The sequence below is a fragment of the Panthera uncia genome, chromosome A2 (assembly GCF_023721935.1).
Source record: "Panthera uncia isolate 11264 chromosome A2, Puncia_PCG_1.0, whole genome shotgun sequence".
Lineage (NCBI taxonomy): Eukaryota > Metazoa > Chordata > Mammalia > Carnivora > Felidae > Panthera > Panthera uncia.
The window spans coordinates 13,581,129-13,605,253 of NC_064816.1; the positions used below are offsets into that span (position 1 = coordinate 13,581,129).

The following is a 24,125-nucleotide window of genomic DNA, read 5'->3' on the forward strand; positions in this document are numbered from 1 at the left end:
TCTAGACCTGGGGTCTCTGCAGAAGATGCCAGGTAGGGTGGTTTCAAAACCCACCCAGAAACCGCCCCTGGATCCATCAGCCTTGGCTCAAGAATATGCCTGGATTTTCCTACCTCTATTGAAGTCCTCGTTGTCAGCAGCCCACCCCTCCAGGCCGGGGCTCCCCATCCTGCACCCTGGGCTCATCAGTAAATGGGGGATCTGAAGAGTGGAGCATGGGGTGGAGGGGTGTCAGAGGTAGGTCCCCTTGCCCCCAGGCCAAGACCCCATGACAGGGGTAGCAGGTCCGTCGCTACCCGTCCGTGCCTTGCCCTGCTAATACCCACGTCTCTACTATTCTCCGTCCCCAAGGCAACTCCGCTCCTGGCACCAAAGGGTTAAATCTGCCTGCACCCGCCAGCCAATCCCTGCGCGCAGCGCCTTCGCGGTGTCACCTGATTGGCGGATACACAGGGTGGGCGGGAAGGGAGGAGGACCGAGGACGCCCCCATCTGCCCTGGGATGCTCTTAAAAGGCTGTGGCGGTGGCAGCCAGGCTGCGCGTCCCGGCTTACCCTGGCCATGAGCAGCGCGGCCCGCCCGGACCCAGTGGAGGCGCCCGAGGAGCGGCGTTTCCTCAGGTCAGCCGGGGATGGGGACGTCAAAGACCATGGCAAGGATGCGGCCCCGAGGCAAGGGCATGGCTGGGAGGGGGGCATCACGGGCAGGATAGATCAGAGGAAGGGCATGGCCGGGATGGGGCCTGGGGGGATCCAAGGCCCACCCCGCATTTCGCTGGAAAGACGAAGCCTGAAGCCTGCTGCTGCCAAGGTCTCCTAGCCGAGTTGCCAGGGAAACTGCATCCTCCTCAGCCCGCCCTTCTGAATTATTCAGAACACCACTAGTAGCTCTCCCATCACCCTTCAACCCAATCAAGGCCCACCTCCCCTTTCCATCTCACCCAGGGACCCTGGCGCTCCCACCCTCATCTCCCCGTCTTCCCTGGGAAGAGCTGAGCTGTTAGCTCCTCACTCACACACCCTCTTGGTGGTCCACCTGCGACTATCTTCTTGTCCAGAGAGGGAAACTGAGGGCTGGGGAAGGAAGCCACCGCCTGAGCCAGGGCTAGGGGGATTTTTGAACACATGGACCACTTGCCGGTAGTTTGATTGGATTTGGGGTCTGAAATAGGCAGCTGTGGCTGTGTCTTCCACCTCGTCCTGAGTCCTCATCTTATGTCCTCCTTTAAGTCCTTGTGCCCTGGGACTCCAAGCAGGGCTGTGGACCTCAATGGAAACCAGATTTGGCTGACAAATCTGTCCTCTGCCCACTGTCCATTCAGGCCCTCAGGGCAGATACTGTCCAGTGACTGATTGATGTCCAGATTGAGCCTGTAGACCCAGCACATCCTAGGCAGAAGGAAGCTGGATCTGCGATTTCATCTGGTGGGGGGTGGGGGGGGGGGGATTGTGTGGGGTCTCAGATGCCAGCTGAGGGGTGATGGGGCGCCGTGGGGCGGGTAGGAGTGGAACATGGCAAGTGGAGAGGAAACAATGAGGTAAGAGACATAATGGGCATGTAGGTGTGGCGAGGAATTTGAATATTCTCTGAATATTGGGGAGCCATAAGTAGGTTTGAGACAGTGGTGATGTCATCTGGCATTCAAGTTTCAGAGCCCCGTGGCTCTTGTGTTGAGTTTGGGGGCCATGAAACTGCTGTAGGCAGCCAGATGGGCAAGATGGTGGGCCGGTGGGCAGAGGCCTGAAGGTGGAGAAGCAGAGGGAGCCAAGAGAGCAGGGAGGGTCTGGCACGGGTGCCCTGGCCTTGGCTTCACCTTCGTAAGGGCCTGCTCCTGGAAGTATTTTGGGAGTGTCAGGCCCAGTTCCTTTGAAAGCAGGCCGCTTCAGCCTTCCTGCTTGTGGGGGAATCCTGGTCCTCACAGCTCCTCTCATCTGGGAGCTGATGTTGGGAGCAGCAAGAGGCACCCTCATGGCTGAGCCCCCTGCCCTGCCCAGTCCCACATGGCTCTGCCCTGTTTCCCTCCCTCACCAGCCCTAACTCCCACTCATACCTGACCCAGAGCTGCCACCGTCGCCACTCCCAGGCTCCTAGGCTGAACCATCCTCTGCCCATGGAGTCCCCATTATCACTCTAATGACCAGTTGGGCAGGGAGATAATGTTCCAAGTGGTGGCCTGAGGCCAAAACTTTGGGGCAGAGGGAGAAAAGGAGGAATGGGTGGTCCTCCCACACTCCTCTTCTCTCTGCCCTCCTGTGGGGGCAACAGCCAGACCCGTCACAAGTTGAAGGTGGAGGAATGAACCACATTCCCAAACACCTTCTCCCATGTTCCTTCCTGGGACCTAGGTGGCCTGCCCAGAGGGGTGCTCCTCATTTGTCCCACCGTGAGCTCCTTTTCCTCAACTGGTCTTTCAACTGGACTTATTTGAAGTCAGGTGGGGTTGAATCTGGCTCTGGTTGTTGGGATGATTCAGGGCATGTAGACTCCCTGCCCTAAGCCTCCATCCATCTCCCCCATCTACGTGGACCCCCAAAGTGCCTTTCTGACCCAGTTTCTGTTTTGCTTGTACCGCTCTAGCCACACTGGCCTCACTTCCATCCCTAGAATCTGCCAAGCTCATTCCCACCCTCGCTGTTCTTACCACGTGGATTACCTCCCATAGTGCTCCAGGCCAGCTCCTCCAGAAGTCCTCCCTGATTCCCCATCCCACAGCAGTCCTTACTTATGCCCCTCCTCCTGCCCAGCCTGATCACACTGCAAAAATTGGCCAAAAGATTGTGGTCTCCTCACAGAACTGAAGGAAGGAAGCTAAAGATTCATCCGAAGAAACCTCTGCTGTCTGTAGGTCTGCCCCTGCCTCTTTGCTCACACCCTATCCATGGCTCTGGAGACAGACACCAAGGGCAGAAGTCTCGGTTTTTCCCCCTTGTTTCCTGGGTGACCCTGGGCAAGTCACTTGGCTTCTCAGAGTGCTTGAATGTTCTGATTCTTCTGGGCCTGGTCCTACTACCACTACTATGCTCTCTAGGGTCTGCTGAGGTGGGGGTAGGTGCTCCTTGGAAGGTCCCTAAGCCAGGGCCAGCTTGGTCCCTGCTCTTAATAGGGCCCAACGCTTAGTTTCATGCTGTTGTCATTATCTGAAAATTCTTAAATCTTAAATAGCGGGCCCCATGTTTGCATTTTGAAATGGACCTTGAAAATTATCTAGCCTATCCTTCCTGCCTTTACTTTTGCAAAAGAGGAAGCAAAACTCAGATGTGACAGAGCCCAGTCACTCGGTGAGTTGATGGCAGACCTTCACCCCAGATGGGTAAGCCCCAATTCTCTGGCCACAATTATTGTAGGGTCACCAATAAGGCCCCATAGCCGTGGGCTCCCCATCCACCTCCCTAAGTGAACCCCTCTGCAGCCTTCAAAATCCGCCTCCCTCGGGCACCACCCCCCTCCCCAGGCCAGTCTGCCCCCTCCAGTGTTCGGGAGCTTGCTCAGCGGTTTCCACTGCATGCAACTGGCCCCTCGCCCCCATCAAAGTCTCTCACGCTCCATTCCTCCTTCTGGGTTCTTTCCGCGGTGGGGGCGGGCGCATCTGGGCCCGGCTCCAGTCTCCCACGCTTTGGGGCAATAGAACCAACACGCGCCGCCACACCTCCCTCGACCACCAGAGGGCGCCCGTGCCTTGGGCTTCAGCTTAAACCTTCCGCTGTGCCAGTCAACCGCCAGCACGTCTGGTGGGGAAACTGAGGGGGCGGGGGGGGGGGGGGGGGGCATTAGGGCCTAGCTGGAGATATTAGTGGAACATTACCGGTTCCATCTGAGCCTCTCTGTCTTTCTGTGTGTCTTTGAGCGTCTCTCCCCACTCTGTCCCCCAGCACTGCAGAGGCGGCAGCCCTGGAGCGGGAGCTGCTGGAAGATTATCGCTTTGGGCGGCAGCAGCTGGTGGAGTTGTGTGGCCATGCTAGTGCTGTGGCTGTGACCAAGGTATCTAACCCCTGATCTTTGACCTTGACCCCAACCAGATGGCCAGCCTACCAGAGCAGAGGAGGCCTAGCTGCATGAGCCCTGTGGTCAGGCTGATCCAGGACTCAAGAAACCCCTTTTTGTGTGGAGCCACTCCAGCCCATCACTCAGGTGGGGAAACTGAGGCCCAGAGAGGATCATCACTGGTCTAGACCAGGCAGGGATCCAAGACCCCAGGTGTCAGTGAGGGTCAGGGCAGATAGAGAAGTCCCCAGAGACTTGGAGGCCGGGGAGCAGAGACTAAAGCTGCTGCAGGATGGTCCTGAGGTCCTTGAGGTACAGATGTGACCACCTGCCTCTGCCATCAATTGGATCTCCGTAAAGGAGACATCGGTTCCTGGAGGCCGAGTACCAACCCCCCTCCCCATGCTGCAGATGCGGAAACTGAGGCCCAGAGGCAGGGGTGGCCTGCATAGTGTAGGTCCTAGGGAGGAGTTAGCAGAGTCCCAGCCTCGAGGTGCCTGCAAGGGATGCGAGAGTGATAAGCAACGAAGATGCCGCTATGCAGTGCCTTTGGTCATGTTGCCAAACCGCGGGCCTGTTTCCCCCTCCAAAGAAAGAGCAATAAACTGACACCAGCTAATAAACACAAATGCCTTAGAGAAGTGCCCGATGGTGTCAGGGCTCCCACATGTAACCCTTCTCTGCCTCCCTGTCTTCCTCTTCTTGTCGCCACTGCAGACTTTTGTCGAACACAATTGCTTTCTTCATGTAGGCTCAGTTGGTTTTTTTTTTTAACATTTCTATTTCAAATGAAACATCCTGAGTGAAGGTCCCGAAGGAGAAGGAAATGGCGAAACCCCAAAAGTAAAAGTAAACCCAGTGTAGTGAACTCCTGCCTGGCCCTTGCTGACCAGTCACCGTCCAGTTTTTGCCCCGAAAGCCCCAAGTCTGTCCAGAGGACCCTCAGCCCCAGTCAAGCTGGAGTCACTGTTGTCTCCCTCAGTCTCCGGTCTCAGGGCTCCGCACCTGGCTTAGTGTGGTCGCAGGTGGCTCAGGACCTCACCGGAGACCTTGGGGAGGAGACAAAAAAGGTACACCTGGCTCTCTGTGTGGTTGGAGGTCAGGGTACAGCCAGGCCCCCTGGGGTGCCCTGTCTCGAGAGAGGCCCCATGTCAGTGCCACCGTCACTCCCAATCGATAGAAGCCAAGTGAGGCTGGGAGAGGAGAGGGGGCAGAGGCCATGCAGAGAGTCAGGGCAGGGCTGTGACTTGAACACCAGTGCTCTTAACTCCTGTGTTAAAGAGACTGATGCACAGGCCCACAGAGACACAGAGAGAAAGATAGACGAAGACAGAGGCAGATGGAGGGAGACAGGGCATCTCAGGTTGGAAAAAATACCCTCCCTCTGTCCCCCCCCCCCCCCACCAACTTTGGGGCCTCTGGGAGGGCCGAGGCCTGGAAACGTGGGCGGGGGAGGGGCAGCCACTGTGGTGGAAAAAGGTGGAAGAATGTCTGCAACTCAGGCCGAGAATAAACAAACCACACTCTGGGCGCCGGGTGGTGGCAGAAGGCACGTTTTCCTGCTCCAGCTTGGCAGAGCCTGAAGCAAGGACTCTGCATCTCCAAGGAGGAAACTGAGGTCCCAAGGGGCTACGCCCCTTGCCCAGAATGTCTTTCCTCCTGTTCTATTGCCTCCGGGCCCATGGCCATTCCTTCGCTACTCCGAGCCTCAGTTTCCCCACCCGAATAAGGAGGAATTCCAAGCATCATGCCTTTGCCTTTGCTGTGCCCCCTGCCAGGTGTTCCCCTTGCCAACTCTCTCCCGGAAGCAGAGGACAGTGCTGGTCGTGTGTGGCCCGGAGCAGAACGGGGCAGTGGGGCTGGTCTGTGCCCGGCACCTGCGGGTGTTTGTGAGTAGCAAGGACCCCCTTGGCCTCCTAGGGTCACCCCCTCAACCCTGTCCCCGCAGAAATTGCTTCCTCCTCTTGACAGTGTCCCAGGAGGGACAGAATATGCCCAGTGCTTGCCCCAGGCAGGGTCTCTGGCCTCATATCCAGATCTGGGGGCTAAGTAAGGCCCAGTAGGAAGCCTGGAAGGGACCTCAGGGCCGACTCCTTTCTGCCCCTCCCCACCAGGAGTATGAACCGACCATCTTCTACCCTACACGCTCACTAGACCTGCTGCACCGGGACCTGACTACCCAGTGCGAGAAAATGGACATCCCCTTCCTGTCCTATTTGCCCACAGAGGTCAGCGCTTGGTGGCAACTGAGGGGGGAAGGGGGGGCAGTGCCCAAAGGCCACCTTCTAACCATGCCCGCCCTCTCAGGTCCAGCTCATCAACGATGCCTATGGGCTGGTGGTGGATGCCGTGCTGGGCCCTGGTGCGGAGCCGGGAGAGATCGGAGGCCCCTGCACTCGTGCGCTGGCCACACTCAAGCTGCTGTCCATCCCCCTTGTGAGCCTGGACATTCCTTCAGGCATGCCAGGCAGGCGGGGGGGGGGGCATGTTGGGGCCTTGGGAGGGGGGCCCTCTGCACCCCAGTTTCTGATGGGCCCAGCCTGTCTGCCTTCTCTGAGCCTCCGTTTCCCCAGCGTGGATGGCTCATGCACTCTGGGTGAGGGTCACGTCCATCCCTAAGATGGGGAAGACAGAGGCTGCTGCCCAGGTGATCCCATGTCCCAACCCCTCCACACCCGGCCCAGCATGCCCGCTGCCCACCCTGGCCCAGTTGCCTGGGCAGACGTGAGCTCACTCGGCAAAGGCCTCGCCCGTCCTGGCCGCCGCCCCACGCCTGTTGGAGCCATTAGGCGACGGGCAGACGGAACAAACAGCTGCTGGCCAGCCGGACCCTCCACAGGGGTGGCCATACTCAGGGGGATGTCCCCCAGCTTTCAAGACCTCAGGGCCACCCCCAGCAGGGTGCCACAGAGCAAGGGGTTAGCTATGAAGAGGGGAGCTGTCTGGTCTGAAGGTAGAGACTAGGGTCACAGAAGGAAGGATTAAAGTCAGACGGAGAAGGCTTTTAGTTAGTGGCTCCAGACTCTGGTCAGAAGCAGGGGAGAAGCCAAGGCCCCTAGTCTGAAGGTAGAGGCTCATTTGAGAGCTGGCAGAGGCTAGGGCACAGTGAGGGAGGGGGCGGGGTCCTGTCCATTCAAAAGGCAAGATCTAGTGTGAGGATGAACACAGAGATGTCAGGTCAGAGGGAGGAGGATGGACGTCGGGGTTGGGTGGGGAGGGGGCCACATCCTGTCAGAGGCAAGGACCAGGAGTAAGGAGACAGGTCTTAGGGGGGGAGGCTTGCCTGAGGATGAAGGCCAGTCTGTCCTGAGTGGAGAGGGGGGATCTGGTCAGAGGAGGAAGGCTGGCTAGGAAGCCTGGGTGGAAAGAGGCTCTAGTCGAAGAGGGGAAGGTCAAGATCGATCGGGAGGGAGGAATTGGGACAGATGCTGGGTCCAAAGGCAGAGGCATGGGTCTGACTGGGAAAGGGCAGCAGGTGGAAACGATGTAGTCTGAAGGCAGAGGCTGAGTCAGATGGAGAAGAAAGGTTGGTTGCATGATGGCAGCAGGGGCAGAAAAGATGAGGGCCGACGCCCTGGTCATAGGAGGAGGGAAACATCTCCAAGGAAGGGGAGACACTGGTCTGAGGGCGGAGGCTCAGTACTATGGGGAGGCAGGTCTGACCAAGCCTCACGCGTCAGAGAGCAGAGGCTGAGTCTGATGGGGAAGGGGAAACGGGTGGAGAGGAGGCAAGACTCTCTCGCCCGAAGGCAAGCACCCCTCCCAGCTCCCGATTCCCCCACCCTCCCTCCCTCCCTCCCTCCCTCCCTCCCTCCCTCAGGCTGGGACGCCGAGACCGGCGGCGGCGACGCCGAGGACGGGCTCCGACCGGACGTGCTGGTATCGCTCGCTGCGCCCAAGCGCTGCGCCGGCCGCTTCTCCGGCCGCCACCACTTCGTGGCCGGCAGATTCGTGCCCGACGACGTGCGCCGAAAGTTCGCTCTACGCCTGCCAGGATACACGGGCACCGACTGCGTCGCGGCGCTCTGACCGCCACCCGCGTCCCCGCGGCTTGGACCCCCGCCAATAAACAGCCGTCCCCCCACCACCTCGCCTCCGCCTCCTCTGTGCGCCGGGTCCGCTGCGGGGGTGGGCAGACTCGGGGGGGGGAGCTTCCCGCCGCCCCCCGGAGCCCAAGGCTGGAGGCACGGAGGGTAGTCGTAGAGCGGGACTTCCCGCTGGCCGGGAAAACTAGAGCCAGAAGAGTCGAAGGTAGATTCGGGGTGGGACTTCCAGCCTGCTTGGGGTGGCCTAACGCCAACAGGATTGAAGTTAGACTCGATGGAGGATTCCTCGCCGCCTAAACGGCTGCCTGAAGCGTGAGTGTTTGGGCAGCCTCAGGCTCCATTCCAAGAGGCACGTCCCGCAGGCAGCTTGGGACCCAAGGTGGAGAATGGAGAGTGGGTTGAGGGAGGGACTTCCAGCTGGCGACGGGGGGTGGGGTGGGGGGAGGGGAGGACGCAGGCCAGCCTGAGGGCGGAGGCACAGCCGGACGCACCGAAGGGGGCGACCGGGGAGGTTGCTAGCTCACCGAAGTCACCCAGGGCCAGGGAGCGATGCTTGCACGGGGCGTGGCCTGCACGGGGCGTGGCCTGCGGTCACCTCCCGCCCCCACCCTCAGCCCCAGCGGCCGCCAGACCCGCGGGAGTCGGATCCGAGCGCGCCGCGGAGCCCGGACCCTCCCTCGGACTCTCGGACCCGGCCATGGCGTCATTGCCGCCACTACTCTGCCTCTTTGTCGCCGCCGCGCACCTGGCGGGGGCTCGAGGTGAGGCGCCCCATGACCCCAGCCCAGACCCCTAGGCCTGGCACGCAGCCGCTCCGGGAGAGGGAACCAAGGGACACTCTGGCGTCCTCAGACCTGGGTCCCCCTTCGTCAGCCCGGGAGTGGAGTGAAGGGGCGTCGGGGGTATGGATTCTTGGGACCAACAACGCGCCCGGGGGAGGGAAGGGAGGAAACTTCTCTGTTCTCTTGCCTCCTCAAGAGAGGTAGGGGAACTCGGAGTATCCATATGAACTTTAGGCTCCTTTAGGTTCCTGGGGACAGCGGGGGGCCGGTCTCACCCCCGGCATTTGGACTCTGAAGCATTGTGTCTTGGCCCAGGATTAAGGGGTCAGAGCGGCCCCCTCTCACACATCTCCTCCTCTTCCACAAACACACCATTCAGAAAACTTCCCGTCTCAGGAGCACTCAGTGGAACAGGGCACTGGATCCATTTCCCAGATGAGGAGACTGAGACACAGACAGGGAAGGGACTTGTCTGAGGTCACCGCTCAGCCTGGCTATCTTAGATAACTCAAGGTCAGAGAAGCCAGGCTAGATGCCAAAGACCTCCCAATGGCAGCTTGGGCCCCAAGTGAAGGGATGGAAGGTACACTGAGGGAGAGACCTCCAACCCCGCAAATGGATGAAGAACGCAGCTCCACCTGAGGGCAGAGGCAGAGCCAACTAAACCCATGGTCGCTGAGCACACTGAGGGGGAGAACTGGGTCAGACCAGACACACAGACTTCCCCAGACTATGGCATCCTGGCCAGGGCAGAGGGAGGGATGGGGCTGCAGGAGATTGGGGGTAGGGGCCATAGGGAGGTTTCCTGGAGGCGGGGGGGGGGGGGTGTTCCTGCATTCCTTGGGGTCAGCCAGAGAGATGGTTCTGGCTTCTGAGACCCTCACTCACTACCCCCCAACCCCGCCCCGTGAAATGGGGATGATCATGACAGCACCTTGTATACAAGCAGCCCACAGAGGTCCCCATCAGCATGTTTCCTTCCCTCCATTCCTCATCCCTCCCACAGTCACTACCCCCCCTGAGGAGCCCACAGCAACTGCCTGGGGCTTTGAAGGCCCATCTCTGCGCCCCGGACAGCCCTCACCAGCCCTGGAGGATTGGGAAGGTGAGTCATCCTGGGTCCAAGTCCTGGCTCTGCTGTGGACTCACTATGTGAGCTCTGGTTGGTGTGGTCATGTAAGGAGGGGACACCAGGGGTGAAAGGCCAGTAACTTCCTGGTCCCTGGACATGGCAGCCCTTGGCACAGGTGCCCCCAGAAGTCTAAGTTTTAGGAGCAGAGGGGTGAGAGTCCAGGGCCTGTTTTGTCAAGGAGGAAACCAATGTAGGGTGGGAGTGGGTGCTTCCTCCCTGCTACTGGAAGCATCGTGCAGGGTGCTTCTAGTAGATTCCAGACCTGTAGTTCTGGAACCTGGGTCTCTGGTTTCCTAGCTGGGAAAGTCAGGAAAGGAGTGAGCACACCCCCCCCCCTCCCCCGGCCCCTGCGCAGGTGGGGTGGGGGGCGGTGGGGGCGGGAGTTGATGGAAGCAGAAGCTGACTTCTGGGAGGCCAGACCGTTCCCACCTGTGGCTTCTGTGAAACAGGTTGCCTGGTGGGTTCATCCAGGCAGTGAGCAAGGCCCCAGCTGGCTCTAACCAGGAGCAGCCAGGCAATGGAAAGCCACAGCTAGGGCTGTTCTCCATCGGGTCTCCTCCTGCTACTTTTGTGTCTCCTCACACCTCAGGGGTTCTGAATTCTGAGGTGGGGGACAGGCTTAATTTTAAGGTTGGGGGCTGCTGAGACAGTGTCAAAATGTCAGCGTGGCAAAATGTCAACCTGAACTAATGGGCCAGCTCAAGTATTGGGCAGCAGAACGGGGGCTGGTGCTAGGGGAGGCCAACCTCCCTTAATCCCTTTATAGCTCCTTGTGCCCTAGAGGACCCTGGATCTGGGCGGGTCAAGGGCGGGCTGGGTTAGCCCGTGTTCATTGGGGGTGGGGTGACCGTCTTAGCAGGTAAACAGTTACCTCGGAGATGGGGGTGGGCAGGCCGCTTCCTGGGCCCCTGCATGCACTGATGAGGCCCGACAGGCTGTGGCCCGGGTCCCAGAGCGTGCGGTGCCCACAGAGGCCAGCCAGTGGACGTCCTGGTTCAACGTGGACCACCCCGGCGGCGACGGCGACTTCGAGAGCCTGGCTGCCATCCGCTTCTATTACGGGCCAGCGCGCGTGTGCCCGCGGCCGCTGGCGCTGGAGGCGCGCACCACGGACTGGGCCCTGCCGTCCACTGTAGGCGAGCGTGTGCACTTGAACCCCACGCGAGGTTTTTGGTGCCTCAACCGCGAGCAGCCCCGCGGCCGCCGCTGCTCCAACTACCACGTGCGCTTCCGCTGCCCGCTTGGTGAGGGCGGGGCCCGGGGAGGGGCGGGGACTGTGTGGGGATGGGAGGGGCTGGGGAGAGGGCGGGATCTATATTAGTCATGCAGAGAAGAGAGTGGGGATTGGCAGACATGGGTCATAGGTGGGTGGAGCTTGAATGGGTGGTACTGAGGAAAGGGGGCAGGGCCGTGTGGATGTAGGCGTGGTTAGAAAGAGCTGGGGGTCCTTTAGCAGGGCCCAAGGAGTGGGCTGGATCATATAGGAGCGGGGCTTTGGAAAGGAGGGCCTGGGAATAGGGGCCCAGGTAGGGAACAAGAAAGACCCCTCAGGAGCTCATCTCCCTCCTGCTGCCCTCAGTTGCTCATCTGTAACAGCTCCATTCTTTGGGGGGCGTGTTTTGACCCCAAATGTATGAGGGACGCAGGGAGAACAGCACGGCTAACCTCGGGGAGCTTATCTGGGGTTGGGGCAAATGGGGTGTTACCTCAACTGCACGTTCGACAGGTGAGCCTGGGGGACAACTGATGAGAGCAATGGGCAGAACCTCTCTCTTGGGGGACCCATCCTCGGACGCACTTAGCGGGGGGCGTCCTCCAGTCCTACATTGTTACTAGATTTCCAGGAGGCGCAGTCCCTGGCGTGGGCCACCGTCTCACCTTCCCTCCTCTCCGCCCTTACCGCAGAGGCCACGTGGGGCGCGTGGGGCCCGTGGGGTCCCTGTTCAGGGAGCTGCGGGCCAGGCCGTCGCCTGCGCCGCCGCCGCTGCCCAAGCACGTCTGGGGATGCGTGTCCGGGGCGTCCCCTGGAGGCGCAGAAGTGTGTACGCCCTCCTTGTCCAGGTAGGAGGGATGGGGCCTGGAGGAGAGTGTTGAGTTAGAGGCGGGGCCTGGACTTGGAGGGAGGCGGCCTGCTGAGGAGGGTACCTAGTGGGGAGAGGCGGGTTGGGAATGAGCCTGATGGGATGGGGCTGGAATGGAAGAGGCGGGTCCTCGGGGACCAGAACTTGGAACACATGGAGACTGGCCCTTCCTTCCCTTCTGCGCCCCCGTCCCCCCGCCCCACGCGGAGGAGCATTGGTGAATGTGTGTATCTGGATGGGTGAACGCCAAGAAGGTCATGTCCAGGCACGGGTAGATCCGAGTGGGCATTGCTTTGGGCGCGCCACCAAGCGTGTGGATGTCCTGGTGGACACAGACACACTGAAGCCAGCTCATGTGCTTGGGGCACACACGCGTGGCATTCACAGCCCCCCTCTCCCGTACCCCACGCCCACGCGGACACGCGCTCACACCCTGGCAGACACCATGCCCAAGCCCTCCCAGGGCCAGACACCAGGCCAGCCAGGAGGCGACTGGAAATTCCGATCCGCCTGGGCTCCACAAACATGGTCCGGAGACTGCGCCCGCAGAGCCCATGGCAGGGTGGGGGAGCACGGTGGCCAATGGGGTAGTGGGGTCCCCACCCTACCCCGCCTGGCTCTGCCCTCCTGACGCCTCTGCCCTGACGTTTTCAGTGGAATTTTCCATCTTATGGAGAAACCGCGGGATTGGGAGGGGAGGGGAGGGAGATGTTCTGAGCCCAAGACCCAACCCCTAGCTGGGCCCCCAGCCCCTGCTGGACATTTTCTCTCATGCTAAAAGAAGCTTCTCTGTCCTGTGAGAGTCACCTCTCCTGTCCCCTCCACCAGGGCATTTTCCTCACCCCTCTGGACCACAGGTCTGCCCCAGTTCTGACTGCTCAACCCCATGTCCCCACTCACACAAGAGGCTGTTGCAAGCAGGGCCATGCTGAGGCCTCTGAGGGGCACAAGGTGGGGGGGAGGGTGTCTAGGCATCTTTGCTGAGTGACCGAGTGGAAGGAGGGAGTGAAGAGGCTCCTCTGTTCCTCTGCCTGCCTTTGTCCCCCAGGTTGCAGCTCCAAGACCTGCAAGTGCCCTGACCACATCCTCCGGGGCTCGGTGGTCACCCCATCTGGGCGTCCACTGCCAGGAGCCAGGGTCTCCTTGAGAGACTGGCCTGGCACTGTGGCCATCACCGATGCCCATGGGACCTTCTGGATTCCTGGAGTGTGTGCCAGCAGCCGGGCCAATGTCAGTGCCCAAATGGATGGCTTCTCTGCAGGCCTGGGCCAGGCCCAGGCCAATGGCTCTATCTCTGCTGTGGTCACTGTTGTCCTTAATAAGTTGGGTAAGTGCCCCAGGGCAAGGAGGGTGAGGAGGCTGAGAAGCTAAGAAGGAAATTCTGGGTGACACTTGGGAGGATGTGGTGCAGCATGAGGTCACTGGGGAAGAAATAAGATGTGACACGGCCATTGGAGAAAGCATAACACTAAATATGTTGCCATGGGAGGAACAAATACACTGTGAGAAGCTGGAGAAGACGCGAGATGAGACAGGGACTTGCAGGGGGGCAGCATTAAGATGGGGCACCATCTTGAGCAGCCATGGGGTGAACTTGAATGGAGAGGTCATCAGAAGAGCCACAGGTGAAACAGGGCATCCCTGGAAGGGCAAGGATGGGGCCCTGCCCTTGGGAAGGTTTGTTGGGAGAAGCTGGGATGGGGCAGGACCTTTGCCACCTTTGCCCCCAGAGAAACCCTACCTGGTGAAGCACCCCGAGTCCCGAGTGCGAGAGGCTGGCCAGAACGTAACCTTCTGCTGCAAAGCCTCAGGCACCCCCATGCCCAAGAAATACTCCTGGTGAGTGCCCTGCTCCAATGCCCAAGGGCCTTGCACCCAGCTTTGCGGTTTGATTGGATTTTCCATGACATGTGGTGCCTCAGAGACTGGGAGAAAGATGCTCTACAACCTTGCTGGGCTGCATGGGGGATGGGGGACGGATGCAGCCCCTTCCCTGTGCTGAGGGCCCCCTGGTGTTGCCCACCTGCCACCCAGGTTCCACAACGGGACCCTGCTGGACCGGCGAGAACACAGGTACGGGGCCCATCTGGAGCTTCGGGGGCTGCGCCCAGACCAGGCAGGCACCTATCACTGCAAAGCGTGGAACGATGCGGGCACCGTGCGCTCGGGCAGCGCCCGGCTCACCGTGCTGGGTGAGCACCCTCAGCCCCCCAACCCTGAGCATGCCCTGAAACTTAGCCGAGACCCATCACCAGCGAAAGCAACCCCAAATGGAGCCCCAGCTGCAGACTGCTCTCTGACCCTGCTGAGTCTGATCCCGGGCCCCCACCGAGCCCCTGGGTTGAGCCCCTGATCCCAATCCAGGCCCCAACCCTGGCTTCAGTGGAGCCCTCCCCCTTACTCTGATCTGCTCTGATTTCTTGCTCTGCAGCCCCGGGCCAGCCAGCCTGCAATCCACAGCCCCAAGAGCATCTGATCAAGCTCCCAGATGATTGTGGCCAGCCTGGCAGTGGCCCCGCCTACTTGGACGTGGGTCTCTGCTCTGACACCCTCTGCCCCAGCCCTGCAGGCTCCAGCTCCCGGTGTGGGGACTCGGGGTCCCGCTGCTGCTCTGTTCGCCGCCTGGAGAGCAAGGAGATCCACTGCTCCAACTATGTCCTCCCCGTCAAAGTGGTGGCTGAGTGTGGCTGTCAGAAATGTCTGCCCCCTCGGGTGCTGGTTCGGGGACGCGTGGTGGCTACCGACTCAGGGGAACCCCTGCGTTTTGCCCAGATCCTGCTAGGCCGGGAGCCCATTGGATTCACATCTTATCAGGGCGACTTCACCATTGAGGTGCCGCCCTCCACCCAGCGGCTGGTGGTAACTTTCGTGGACCCCAGTGGGGAGTTCATGGACACTGTCAGAGTTCTGCCTTTTGCCCCTCGAGGTGGTGGCGTATACCACGATGTCAAAGCCATGCGGAAGAAAGCCCCTGTCATCTTAGATGCCAGCCAGAGCAACACGATCCCTCTTGGGGAGCTGGAAGAGGAGGACCCGTTGGGCGAGCTGGTCCTCCCGCCCGGGGCCTTCCGCAGAGCCGATGGTGAACCCTACACGGGGGCCGTGGAGGCCCGGGTGACTTTCGTGGACCCCCGAGATCTCACCTCGGCGGCGGCCGCCCCCAGTGACCTGCGCTTCGTGGACAGTGACGGCGAGCTGGCCCCGCTGCGCACCTATGGCATGTTCGCGGTGGACCTCCGCGCCGCGGGCTCCGCGGAGCAGCTGCAGGCAGGGCCGGTGGCCGTGCGCGTCAATGCCGGCCAGATCCACATGGCGGGCCACGTGGAGGCCCTGAAGCTGTGGTCACTGAACCCTGACACAGGCTTGTGGGAGGAGGAGAGCGGCTTCCAGCGAGAGGGGTCAGCGGCCCCTCGGGTCCGCAGGGAGGAGAGGGTCTTCCTAGTGGGCAACGTGGAGATCCGCGAGCGGCGTCTGTTCAACCTGGACGTGCCCGAGCGCCGCCGCTGCTTCGTGAAGGTGCGCGCCTATGCCAACGACAAGTTCACCCCCAACGAGCAGGTGGAGGGTGTGGTGGTCACGCTGGTCAACCTGGAGCCTGCCCCCGGCTTCGCGGCCAACCCCCGTGCCTGGGGCCGCTTCGACAGCGCGGTCACCGGCCCCAACGGCGCCTGCCTCCCCGCCTTCTGCGACACGGACCGGCCGGACGCCTACACTGCCCTGGTCACGGCCACCCTGGGCGGGGAGGAGCTGGAGCCCGCGCCCTCCCGGCCCCGCCCGCACGCGGCCACCGTGGGCGTGGCGCAGCCCTACCTGGACAAGCTGGGCTACCGCCGCACCGACCACGACGACCCAGCCCTCAAACGCAACGGCTTCCGCATCAACCTCGCTAAACCCAGGCCCGGCGACCCCGCCGAGGCCAACGGCCCGGTGTACCCGTGGCGCAGCCTGCGAGAATGCCAGGAGGCCCCGGTGACCGCCAGCCACTTCCGCTTCGCGCGCGTGGAGGCAGACAAGTACGAGTACAACGTGGTCCCGTTCCGCGAGGGCGTGCCGGCCTCCTGGACTGGGGACCTCCTGGCCTGGTGGCCCAACCCCCAGGAGTTCCGGGCCTGCTTCCTCAAGGTGAAGATCCAGGGCCCCCAGGAGTACATGGTCCGCTCCCACAACGCTGGGGGCAGCCACCCGCGCACCCAGGGCCAGCTCTACGGGCTTCGGGACGCCCGGAGCGTCCGAGACCCCGAGCACCCCGGCACGTCCGCGGCCTGTGTGGAGTTCAAGTGCAGCGGGATGCTCTTTGATCAACGTCAGGTGGACAGGACGCTGGTGACCATCACGCCCCAGGGCAGCTGCCGCCGAGTGGCGGTCAACGGACTCCTGCGGGATTACTTGGCCCGGCACCCCCCACCCGCCCCAGCAGACGACCCGGCTGCCTTCGCCATGCTGGCCCCGCTCGACCCTCTGGGCCACAACTACGGTGTCTACACGGTCACCGACCAGAGCCCGAGGCTGGCCAAGGAGATCGCCATCGGCCGCTGCTTCGATGGCTCCTCTGACGGCTTCTCTAGGGAAATGAAGGCCGATGCTGGCACAGCTGTCACCTTCCAGTGTCGGGAGCCACCAGCCGGCCGGCCTAGCCTCTTCCAGAGGCTGCTGGAGTCCCCGGCAACAGCGCTTGGTGACATCCGCAGGGAGATGGGTGAGGTGACCCGGGCACAGGCTCAAGCCGCAGGTCCCCTCCGTACCCGCCGGGGCAGGGCCCGCCAGTGACCTGGGCTCGTGGCCTTACTCCTCTGCCTTGCTCCGGACTCCTCTGTACCTCGGAAGTCTCAGCCCCCTTCCCCAGATGCTCCCTCCCTAGGTTTCTGGGCCCCCCTCTCCCTCCCCTGCCCAGAGTTCAGAGTCAAGATAGGAACTAGGAGTGCCGGGTTGTGGAACTGCCAGGCAGGGGACTGTCGCTGTGTGAGGCAAAATGGAGTTCTTCCCGACAGCAGGAGCCAGCATCCTGGGAGACCATCGGGCAGCCGACGGAGGCCTGGGAGGAGTCATTCCCAGCTCGAGCGCTGGCTCTGATTTTATGTGTGTTTTGACCCTGATTTCAGATATTCTGCCCCTTGAGATTTCCCGCCTTCTGCCTGAAGCCCCCTCTGCCTGTTGCCGAGCTGGGTGCTTTATTGGATCCCCTGCCCCAAGCTTTGTTCTAGGGGTTATTTATTGAAACAAAGCCTACGGGGCTGGTCGCAGGGGTTAAGAGTGGGGGTCCAGGCCCAGCGAAAGTCAGGCAAGGGCTTCTTGGTTCTGGGGCTGAAGGGCACAGTTCTCACATGTTTGGTGCTTGGAGACCCCCCCCCCTCCCGGGGCGGGGGGTTGGGGCAAGGAACCAATTAAAGATGCTTCATTTCCCACTCATGGTGTCGGTCTTGGGGACTGAAAATGGAGGCTGTGGCTGCTGGACCCAGACTTTGGCAGGTGGAAAGAGGCCTGGAGCAGACACGGACATGGGCGTGCAAGCAGCTCAGAGGCCTCCACGAGGTGCCGGGCGTGCCTCGGGCTGGTGTGTGGGTCCTGGCAGAGTCACACAGAAGTGTGTCTGTGACACGTGTGTGCAGACCTGACTCGTGGGCAGCCCGAGCCTGTGCCGCCCTGACCGCTGAACACGGTAGCAGCTGCCGCCCTGGCCTTTTCCTCTGAGCCTGGCCATGTGCCCGAGGGCCGCACTGGGCAGGGAGGGGCCCTGGCAGGGGCCCATGCCCCAGGCGGCAGGAATCGGGCCTGCTTTGGACTTCCTCAGCCAGGGTCACGCTGCCCCTCCTTAGGCCCCACCCGGCTGAGGCCTGGCCACACCTTGGCCACATGGTGACCGGGCTGCCCGAGGCCATGGCCCTGGGCCCTCTACTTCACCAGGACTCAGTCTGGAGGCGGCAGAACATCGCTTGCTGGCGCTCTGTGTGCGTGGCTCTGTGTGCTCACGTGCGCGAGTCCTCCTGGCCACGCCCCCGCTTTCCAGACAGAGGAAACTGGGCCCCCACAGGGAGAGGCAAAGGGCTGCCTGGGCCCTGGAGTGAATCCCCGCAGGAGCAGGGGCTCCTTGGATGGCTCAACAGCCCCCTCCGGCACATGCTTGGGACTCCCTTGGCCCCAGGAAGGCATCAAAGCGGCATTGCTGGGGACCTGAGATGGGAGGCATTGTGTCCCTCACCCCAGGGATGGGGTGACAGCGGGGAGTGGGGGTGCGGGGTGTTCCCTTAACCCAGGGCCCTCTGCACACCCACCCACCCACCCACTTACCTTTCTACCACCCGCCTGTCCGCCCACCCACTGCTGCCTCCACCCCTCCCGTCCACGCCACCATGTGCCTGTGCAGCATTTGGAGGCTTCAGCTCTGTGCCAGCGCGGAGCCGATCCGGCCTTGGTAGGGAGGTAGGTTCACACACGGACCCCAGCACATCTGCGGGGTCAGCCCTGGGCCCACATGGTCCGCTGGCTCCCGTCCAGCTCAGTCTGACAGCTCTCAACCTCTCCAGCCCTCATGCCTTTGCTCAGGCCATTCCCTTCGTGGGAACCTCTTCCCTTGGCCAGGGGTAGGCTAGGGGGCCTAGGGGGTCAGGGAGAATCTGACAAACCCAGAGGCCTCAGCCCCAGTCTCTGAGGGTGGGCCTCAGAACTCTGCTGGAGTCCAGGTTTGGGCGGCCCCGGGGGTCGCCTCTGCCTGGATAGGCTAAAATGCACAGGAGTGGAGAGATGCTTTGAGATGCTTTGGGAGCCAGGGAGCGTGTGCGTTGATCCACAACACACTGTGTCTACACCCCTAGCTGACAGGGAGGCTCGGAGGGGGAGTTCCTCGCCCAAGGGAACCTGGGCTCTGGGCTGCCCGGTGGGGTCCCGGGGAACAGGAAGAGCCAGGGGGGCCCCCCCACCGCAGCCGGCGGGTAAAGCTGGCTTCCAGGCTGAGGGTGATGAGGTGTCAGTCTCCGTGGCCAAATACCTTTCATTGAGAAAGTGTCGGGGCTGTGGCTGCTGCCAGGCCTGGGGCAGCTGGGTTTGGGCCGGGCAGCTGGCCTCCCTTCCCTGGGGTGGGGCAGGGGTGGGTGGGCGTCCTCTTGAAGCCCCTCCCCAGATGCGGGGCCAGGCCAGGACTGAGAGGGGCTCCCAGAGGGAAGCGGATCAGGGAGGACGTTCCAGGTGGAAGGCACAGCCGAAGTGAGTGCTTGGCACCGGGCAGGGACTGTAGCCTCAGCTCCTGCCCATCCCTGCCGACACTGTTTAAGAGGACAGCGCCTGGCTCCAGTTTCCAGATGAGGAAACTTAGTCTCCCAAAGAAGCCATTGCCCTGAGCCGACAGCCCCGTGCCCCTTGCTGCTGCCTTGTGACCCTGTTTGAGCAGAGGGGGAGTTCAGCCTCACCCCCCCCCCCCCCCCCCCCCCCGTTCTGGAACCTTGGCCATCTGCCTCCTGGTAAATCCATTGCTCTCCCCCCAAACTGGGGCTGCCAGACCATACCCCCTCAAGTCTGGGGAAGTGGGGGGCATGAGCCCCCCACCCACCCACCCAGAGACCCTGGCTCCAGCCACCCTGGGGTCAGCTCAGGGCACAAGGAGGCCCTTGGTCCCGCCCACGGCATTTCAGACTCTTATAATTTTAGAACCAGGGGTTCTTAAAATTCCTAGCACTGTGAGTGGGAGAAGAATCTTGGAACAATGCTTAAAACAAGAGAGTCTTAAAACCGCAGAATCAAAGAGGAGGAAGACGATCATGAACACACATTAAGCACTGACTGGATGCAAGGCCTCCCTGCTCCCCCAAGAACTAACTCACTTTAAGGGCATTTATTATCTTTTTAATGTTTATTTAGTTATTTTGAGAGAGAGAGAGAGAGAGAGAGAGCATACGAGCAGGGGAGGGGCAGAGAAAGGGAGAGAGAGAGAGAGAGAGAGAGAGAGAGAGAGAGAGACAATCCCAACAGGCTCCACGCTGTCAGCGCTCAGTCCCACGAACCGTGAGAGCATGATTTGAGCTGAAATCGAGAGTCAGATGCTTAACTGACTGAGCCACCCAGACACCCCTCACTTTAAGGGCTTTTAATGTACACTTATTGTCTTGGAGGTCAAAATAGACTTGTAGGGAGGGTAATTTTCATACAACCCCCATTTCACAGCTGAAATCGGCCCAGGGTCACAAAGCAAACAGGGACACTGTGGGCTGGGGGTGGGGGAAGGGCAATGTTTCCCAGAGAAGGGGACATAGGTGCTGGGTCCTGAAGGATGGCGTAGGAGTTTGCCCAGCAGGCAAGGCAGGAAGGGCATTCCTGGCAGCTAGAAATGTGTCTGGGAAGACTGGAGGAGGGAAACCTCAGGCGGGCACGGAGGGCAGAAGGGAGCACAAGCGAAGCACGCAGGGGAGACGAACGGAGGCTTGAACACCGAGTCAGAAGCCTGAGCTATCTCTAGCAGGCGATCGGGAGCCAAAGAAGGTGCTGGAGCGGTGGAAGTGTGCACACTCGCTCATGACAAAGACTCCTCTGGAACTGGTGCGGGATTCAGCCTGTTGGAGAGTGTTTCTTTCATGGAACTGTGGTCTGCTTCTTCCCACGTGGCAGCCCTTGTGGGGTCCAAACCCTGCAGTCCAGCGCCCCCTCCCCCTCGGCTGCCTCCTGTCCTGGCTGAACATTGCTGGCGCCTCCATCGGGGCCTCGTGGGCCTGGCGTGGCCACCCACCACTTCCCCGGCCCCGTCTGTCTCTCTCATCAGCCCTCGGAGTTGGGTACGTCCCAGTCTCAGACCCCAAAGACTGGAGCCAGCCTGGCGGGGAGACCTGGCCTCCGTCGGCTGGGGGGAGTGGTGGAAACAGAGGCAGGGTGCCAGCAGAGAGAGAGCAGTCCAGGTGAATGCTGACGTCCTGCTGCCTGACCCCTCTCCCAGGGCCTGGGGTGGGGGGTCTGAGCAGGCAGGAGGGAGGAGACCCCAAAGATGAGGGAAGGACCAGGCACCGACATGTTGGTGTATATGCCGGACCACACACACTGTCCTACCCAGGGTCACGACCACCACATGGAGCCACGCACGGTGGAGCCAGTCTCCCTCATCATCCGTCCCAAGGTCACACTGTGCTCGTCACACCCCGTCCCTGTCCTCCCCAGACATGCCCTCCCACACCACTGGGGACCCCTTTTCGTCACCCATTTGGGTGATGCTGTCACTCTCCATTATAGCCCCACGTGCGGTCACCAACCCCCCATCCGACTTGCCGGATGTGGGGAATACGCTGGACGTGCACCCTTACCAGCCACCCCGGGGGGGGGACGCACACCTGACACGCAGGCCCGTGCGCGTGCAGCCAAGCGCACCTGTGTGTCATGTAGCATGGGCACAGCCACAGTCTCCCTGCACTTGGGGATGTTCTGACCCCCAGATGGCTGGAACGGCCCGAGTCAGGACTGATCGTAACCCCCCCCCCCCCCCCGCCACGACCTCCCATGATTCAGTCCCTCCGAGCACACTGGGCCACAGCCGGACACGTGTGGCACCTCCTACCCTTTTGGAGCCCTGGGGAGGGCGTGGGCGGGGGGCTGGAAGCTGGGGAGGGGGCCTCAAGGTCCCAGCGGCCTTTCCCGGGAAGTCCCGAATCCCTTCCTGCTGACTCAGCCCTGGGGGCTGGCAGGCCGGGTGCTGCCGAACCTCAGGTATGTCCTCGAAGGCTGCCTGGTGGGGCCTCCATCAAGGCGTGGGAGGGGAGCTCCCACTCAGCACTCAGCCCTTCCCCGGATCCCAGCCTCCCCTTTTGCCCCAGATGGAGCTCGAGCGTTAATGGTGCAGCTCAAGACCTGGTGCCAGCGTGGTGGGAGCTGAGGCCGGCTGCTCATACCTCCGTTTTTTTCCGGTTGAACGTTGGCGGAGCAATGAGTTCCCAGCCGAGCGAGGCTCCCTCGTAAAGGGCCCCTGCTCAGCCCACTCTCCCAGCCTTGTAAAGACGTGGATGTCTCAGATGGTCTGGGGGAAGTTGGCCTGGTGGCTTATCCTGGGGCCCAGCGCAGGGACACACACACACACACACACACACACACACAGATGTGCTCATATGTTCCCATGTGATGTCTACATGCAGACCTGTGGCTACAAATACACTTGATCATTCACAGACTCAGCCCCTGGACTGGCCCTCACAGAGCCCCATTCTAAAGAGCAAGACTAAGACAGGTGCAGATGTCCCAGACTTTGGGGCCAGGGGTTGGGAAAACCGAGAGGAGCACCCAGGGAAGGTTTTCTGGGGAAACGAGCATTTAATATGGGCTTTTAAGGGTGAATAGGAGTTTGTCAAACCCAAATCAGATGTCCAGAGGTCTTGAAGACTGGTTTTAGAGTTTACCTTTTTTTTGTCCGTGAGGATTTTAAGCGGGGAATGACACGGTCGGACAGACCCCAACTCACGACCACTTCTTGAGGACCCGGCCTTTGCCCTCAGGGAGCTCTTTAATCAGATGGGGGACGGAGAGCCAGATCCAACCAGGAGGAGCAGATGAGACCTCTGGTTTGTGAAGCACCTGCTCTGCATTGGTTTGCATCCTGTTAATAACCCTTCGAGGGTTCCATTATTATCCCCATTTTAAAGCTCAGGAAACCAAGGCTGAGAGAGGCGAGTACTTTGCCCAGGGTGCTGTAGGGAGGTAAGGCATACGTACATTACCCTGGCCTCCTACTTGAAACTGCCTGCTGACCTGGTCCCAAGCTAACCCGAAAGTCTGAAGGACAGAACAGTGAGGCTCAAATAAGTCAGCTTTGCCAAGGGTCATGTGTTTGCACCTGGCCAGGGAGCTTTTACACATAAGCTTCTTGTCATTTGGCTGCTGAGTGGCTTTAATGGGGGGCTTCTAGGCAGAGGGATGTCCAGGCAGAGGCCCGAGGGTGCTCCTCCTCCCTTTTGGGAGGCCTGGGCCCCTGGCCTTGGCCCCCGTCTGCCGTCTGGCCCGGCTGAACACAAACACTTGGAAATGGCCGACCCAACGGAATCTAGGTTGTGGTCAGGCTGTGGCTGAAGAAGCCACTGGAAAAACACGCAGTCCACGGGGCCAGGCCCAGCTTACGTTTCACCAAGCAGGAGTGGCCTGCCCAGTGCCCAGAGCCGAGGAATGCTCGTTTTCGAGCTCTTTGGAACCTGTCATCTGAGCAATCTAGCTGCTGGGTGGTGCTACCTTCTGTCTCATGTCGTCAGGCTGTGACCTGCCTCCTGGGGTGTCCTTGAAGAATCGGGTCTCTTGGGTTGGCCTCCTGGTCCAGCTGCTGTTGGAGACCCCTTGTCTGCTTGCATGACCCTGACGATGGGGAGTTCACCCCTTTACGGCTATTATTCCCTGCAGCCAAGAGCCTGTAATTGGGCAGATTTTTCACAGGAAGCTCTGGCTCCCTTGACCACACAGAGGGGAGGTCAGGCAGCCCGAGCACCCCGCACCTACACCCCTCTGTGCGTCCAACCCCTCCCGGGCCTCTGGATGACCCCCAGGCCCTTTGGGTTCAGTGTGGCCCAAGGGGACCTGAGTGTCTCTTCCCAAAATGTGTTCTTCGCCTTGTGGCCATGTTTCGGTGCTATTTGCCCATCCACCTGTCCTGAGCCACACGGGCCGGGCAGGTGGCCCACACATCCATTAGGCACCTACTGCTAAAACACTTTACTTACATCTCTTCTCTGATCCCTCCCAGTGAGGCTGTTTCTGTTATTGCCTCAGTTGACAGATGGGGAAACTGAGGCTCAGCCAGTTAACTTGGTATCCTGGGGTCACAGGGGCAGATACTGGACTTGGAAGCCTGTTTCCTACTGGAACCAAGATAGCAGCCTGGGCAACCTCATCTTTTGGGCTGAGGCATCCCCTGGAGGCCATAGGGGGAGCAGGTGGGCCTGAGTGTCTCCAGCTTTCCAGAAGCTCCAGTCACTCCCTTACTCACACACCCTCCATGACTCCCATGGTCCCTCTCAGTGGGGCTGGGGGCTCTGGATGAACCCTTGCAGGGTCACCACAGAGACCCCTGAACACAAAGCCTAGCTTCTTGGGTCAAACCTAGGCCCCGACCCCTGTCAACTTCACAGCCTCAGTTTCTCTCAGCTGAAGAACAGTAGGCC

General features: G+C 61.0%; 2 protein-coding genes across 2 annotated transcripts; both read left to right on the plus strand.

Moving 5' to 3' along the window:
- Window positions 1-16: 16 nt before the first annotated feature.
- Window positions 17-8,060, plus strand: YJEFN3 (YjeF N-terminal domain containing 3). Its single transcript, XM_049642569.1, has 6 exons — window positions 17-619; window positions 3,869-3,977; window positions 5,759-5,869; window positions 6,095-6,208; window positions 6,288-6,438; window positions 7,801-8,060. The coding sequence occupies exons 1-6, from the start codon at window positions 561-563 to the stop codon at window positions 8,007-8,009; spliced, it is 753 nt and encodes a 250-aa protein (XP_049498526.1). The 5' UTR covers window positions 17-560; the 3' UTR covers window positions 8,010-8,060.
- Window positions 8,061-8,596: 536 nt separating this feature from the next.
- On the plus strand, window positions 8,597-17,357 carry CILP2 (cartilage intermediate layer protein 2). Its single transcript, XM_049642565.1, has 8 exons — window positions 8,597-8,787; window positions 9,815-9,913; window positions 10,912-11,184; window positions 11,846-12,001; window positions 13,070-13,348; window positions 13,752-13,860; window positions 14,056-14,213; window positions 14,453-17,357. Exons 1-8 carry the CDS (start codon window positions 8,724-8,726, stop codon window positions 16,786-16,788), a joined length of 3,474 nt encoding a protein of 1,157 aa, XP_049498522.1. The 5' UTR covers window positions 8,597-8,723; the 3' UTR covers window positions 16,789-17,357.
- The last annotated feature ends 6,768 nt before the right edge of the window (window positions 17,358-24,125 follow it).

Excerpts from the sequence above, each read along its gene's own strand:
- YJEFN3 (XM_049642569.1), top strand. The coding sequence starts at position 561 with ATGAGCAGCGCGGCCCGCCCGGACCCAGTGGAGGCGCCCGAGGAGCGG. Across the intron at positions 3,978-5,758 it reads GTGCTGTGGCTGTGACCAAG|GTGTTCCCCTTGCCAACTCT; the intron begins GTATCTAACCCC and ends GCCCCCTGCCAG. Across the intron at positions 6,209-6,287 it reads TGTCCTATTTGCCCACAGAG|GTCCAGCTCATCAACGATGC; the intron begins GTCAGCGCTTGG and ends CCGCCCTCTCAG.
- CILP2 (XM_049642565.1), top strand. The coding sequence starts at position 8,724 with ATGGCGTCATTGCCGCCACTACTCTGCCTCTTTGTCGCCGCCGCGCAC. Across the intron at positions 9,914-10,911 it reads AGCCCTGGAGGATTGGGAAG|AGGCCAGCCAGTGGACGTCC; the intron begins GTGAGTCATCCT and ends CGGTGCCCACAG. Across the intron at positions 14,214-14,452 it reads CGCCCGGCTCACCGTGCTGG|CCCCGGGCCAGCCAGCCTGC; the intron begins GTGAGCACCCTC and ends CTTGCTCTGCAG.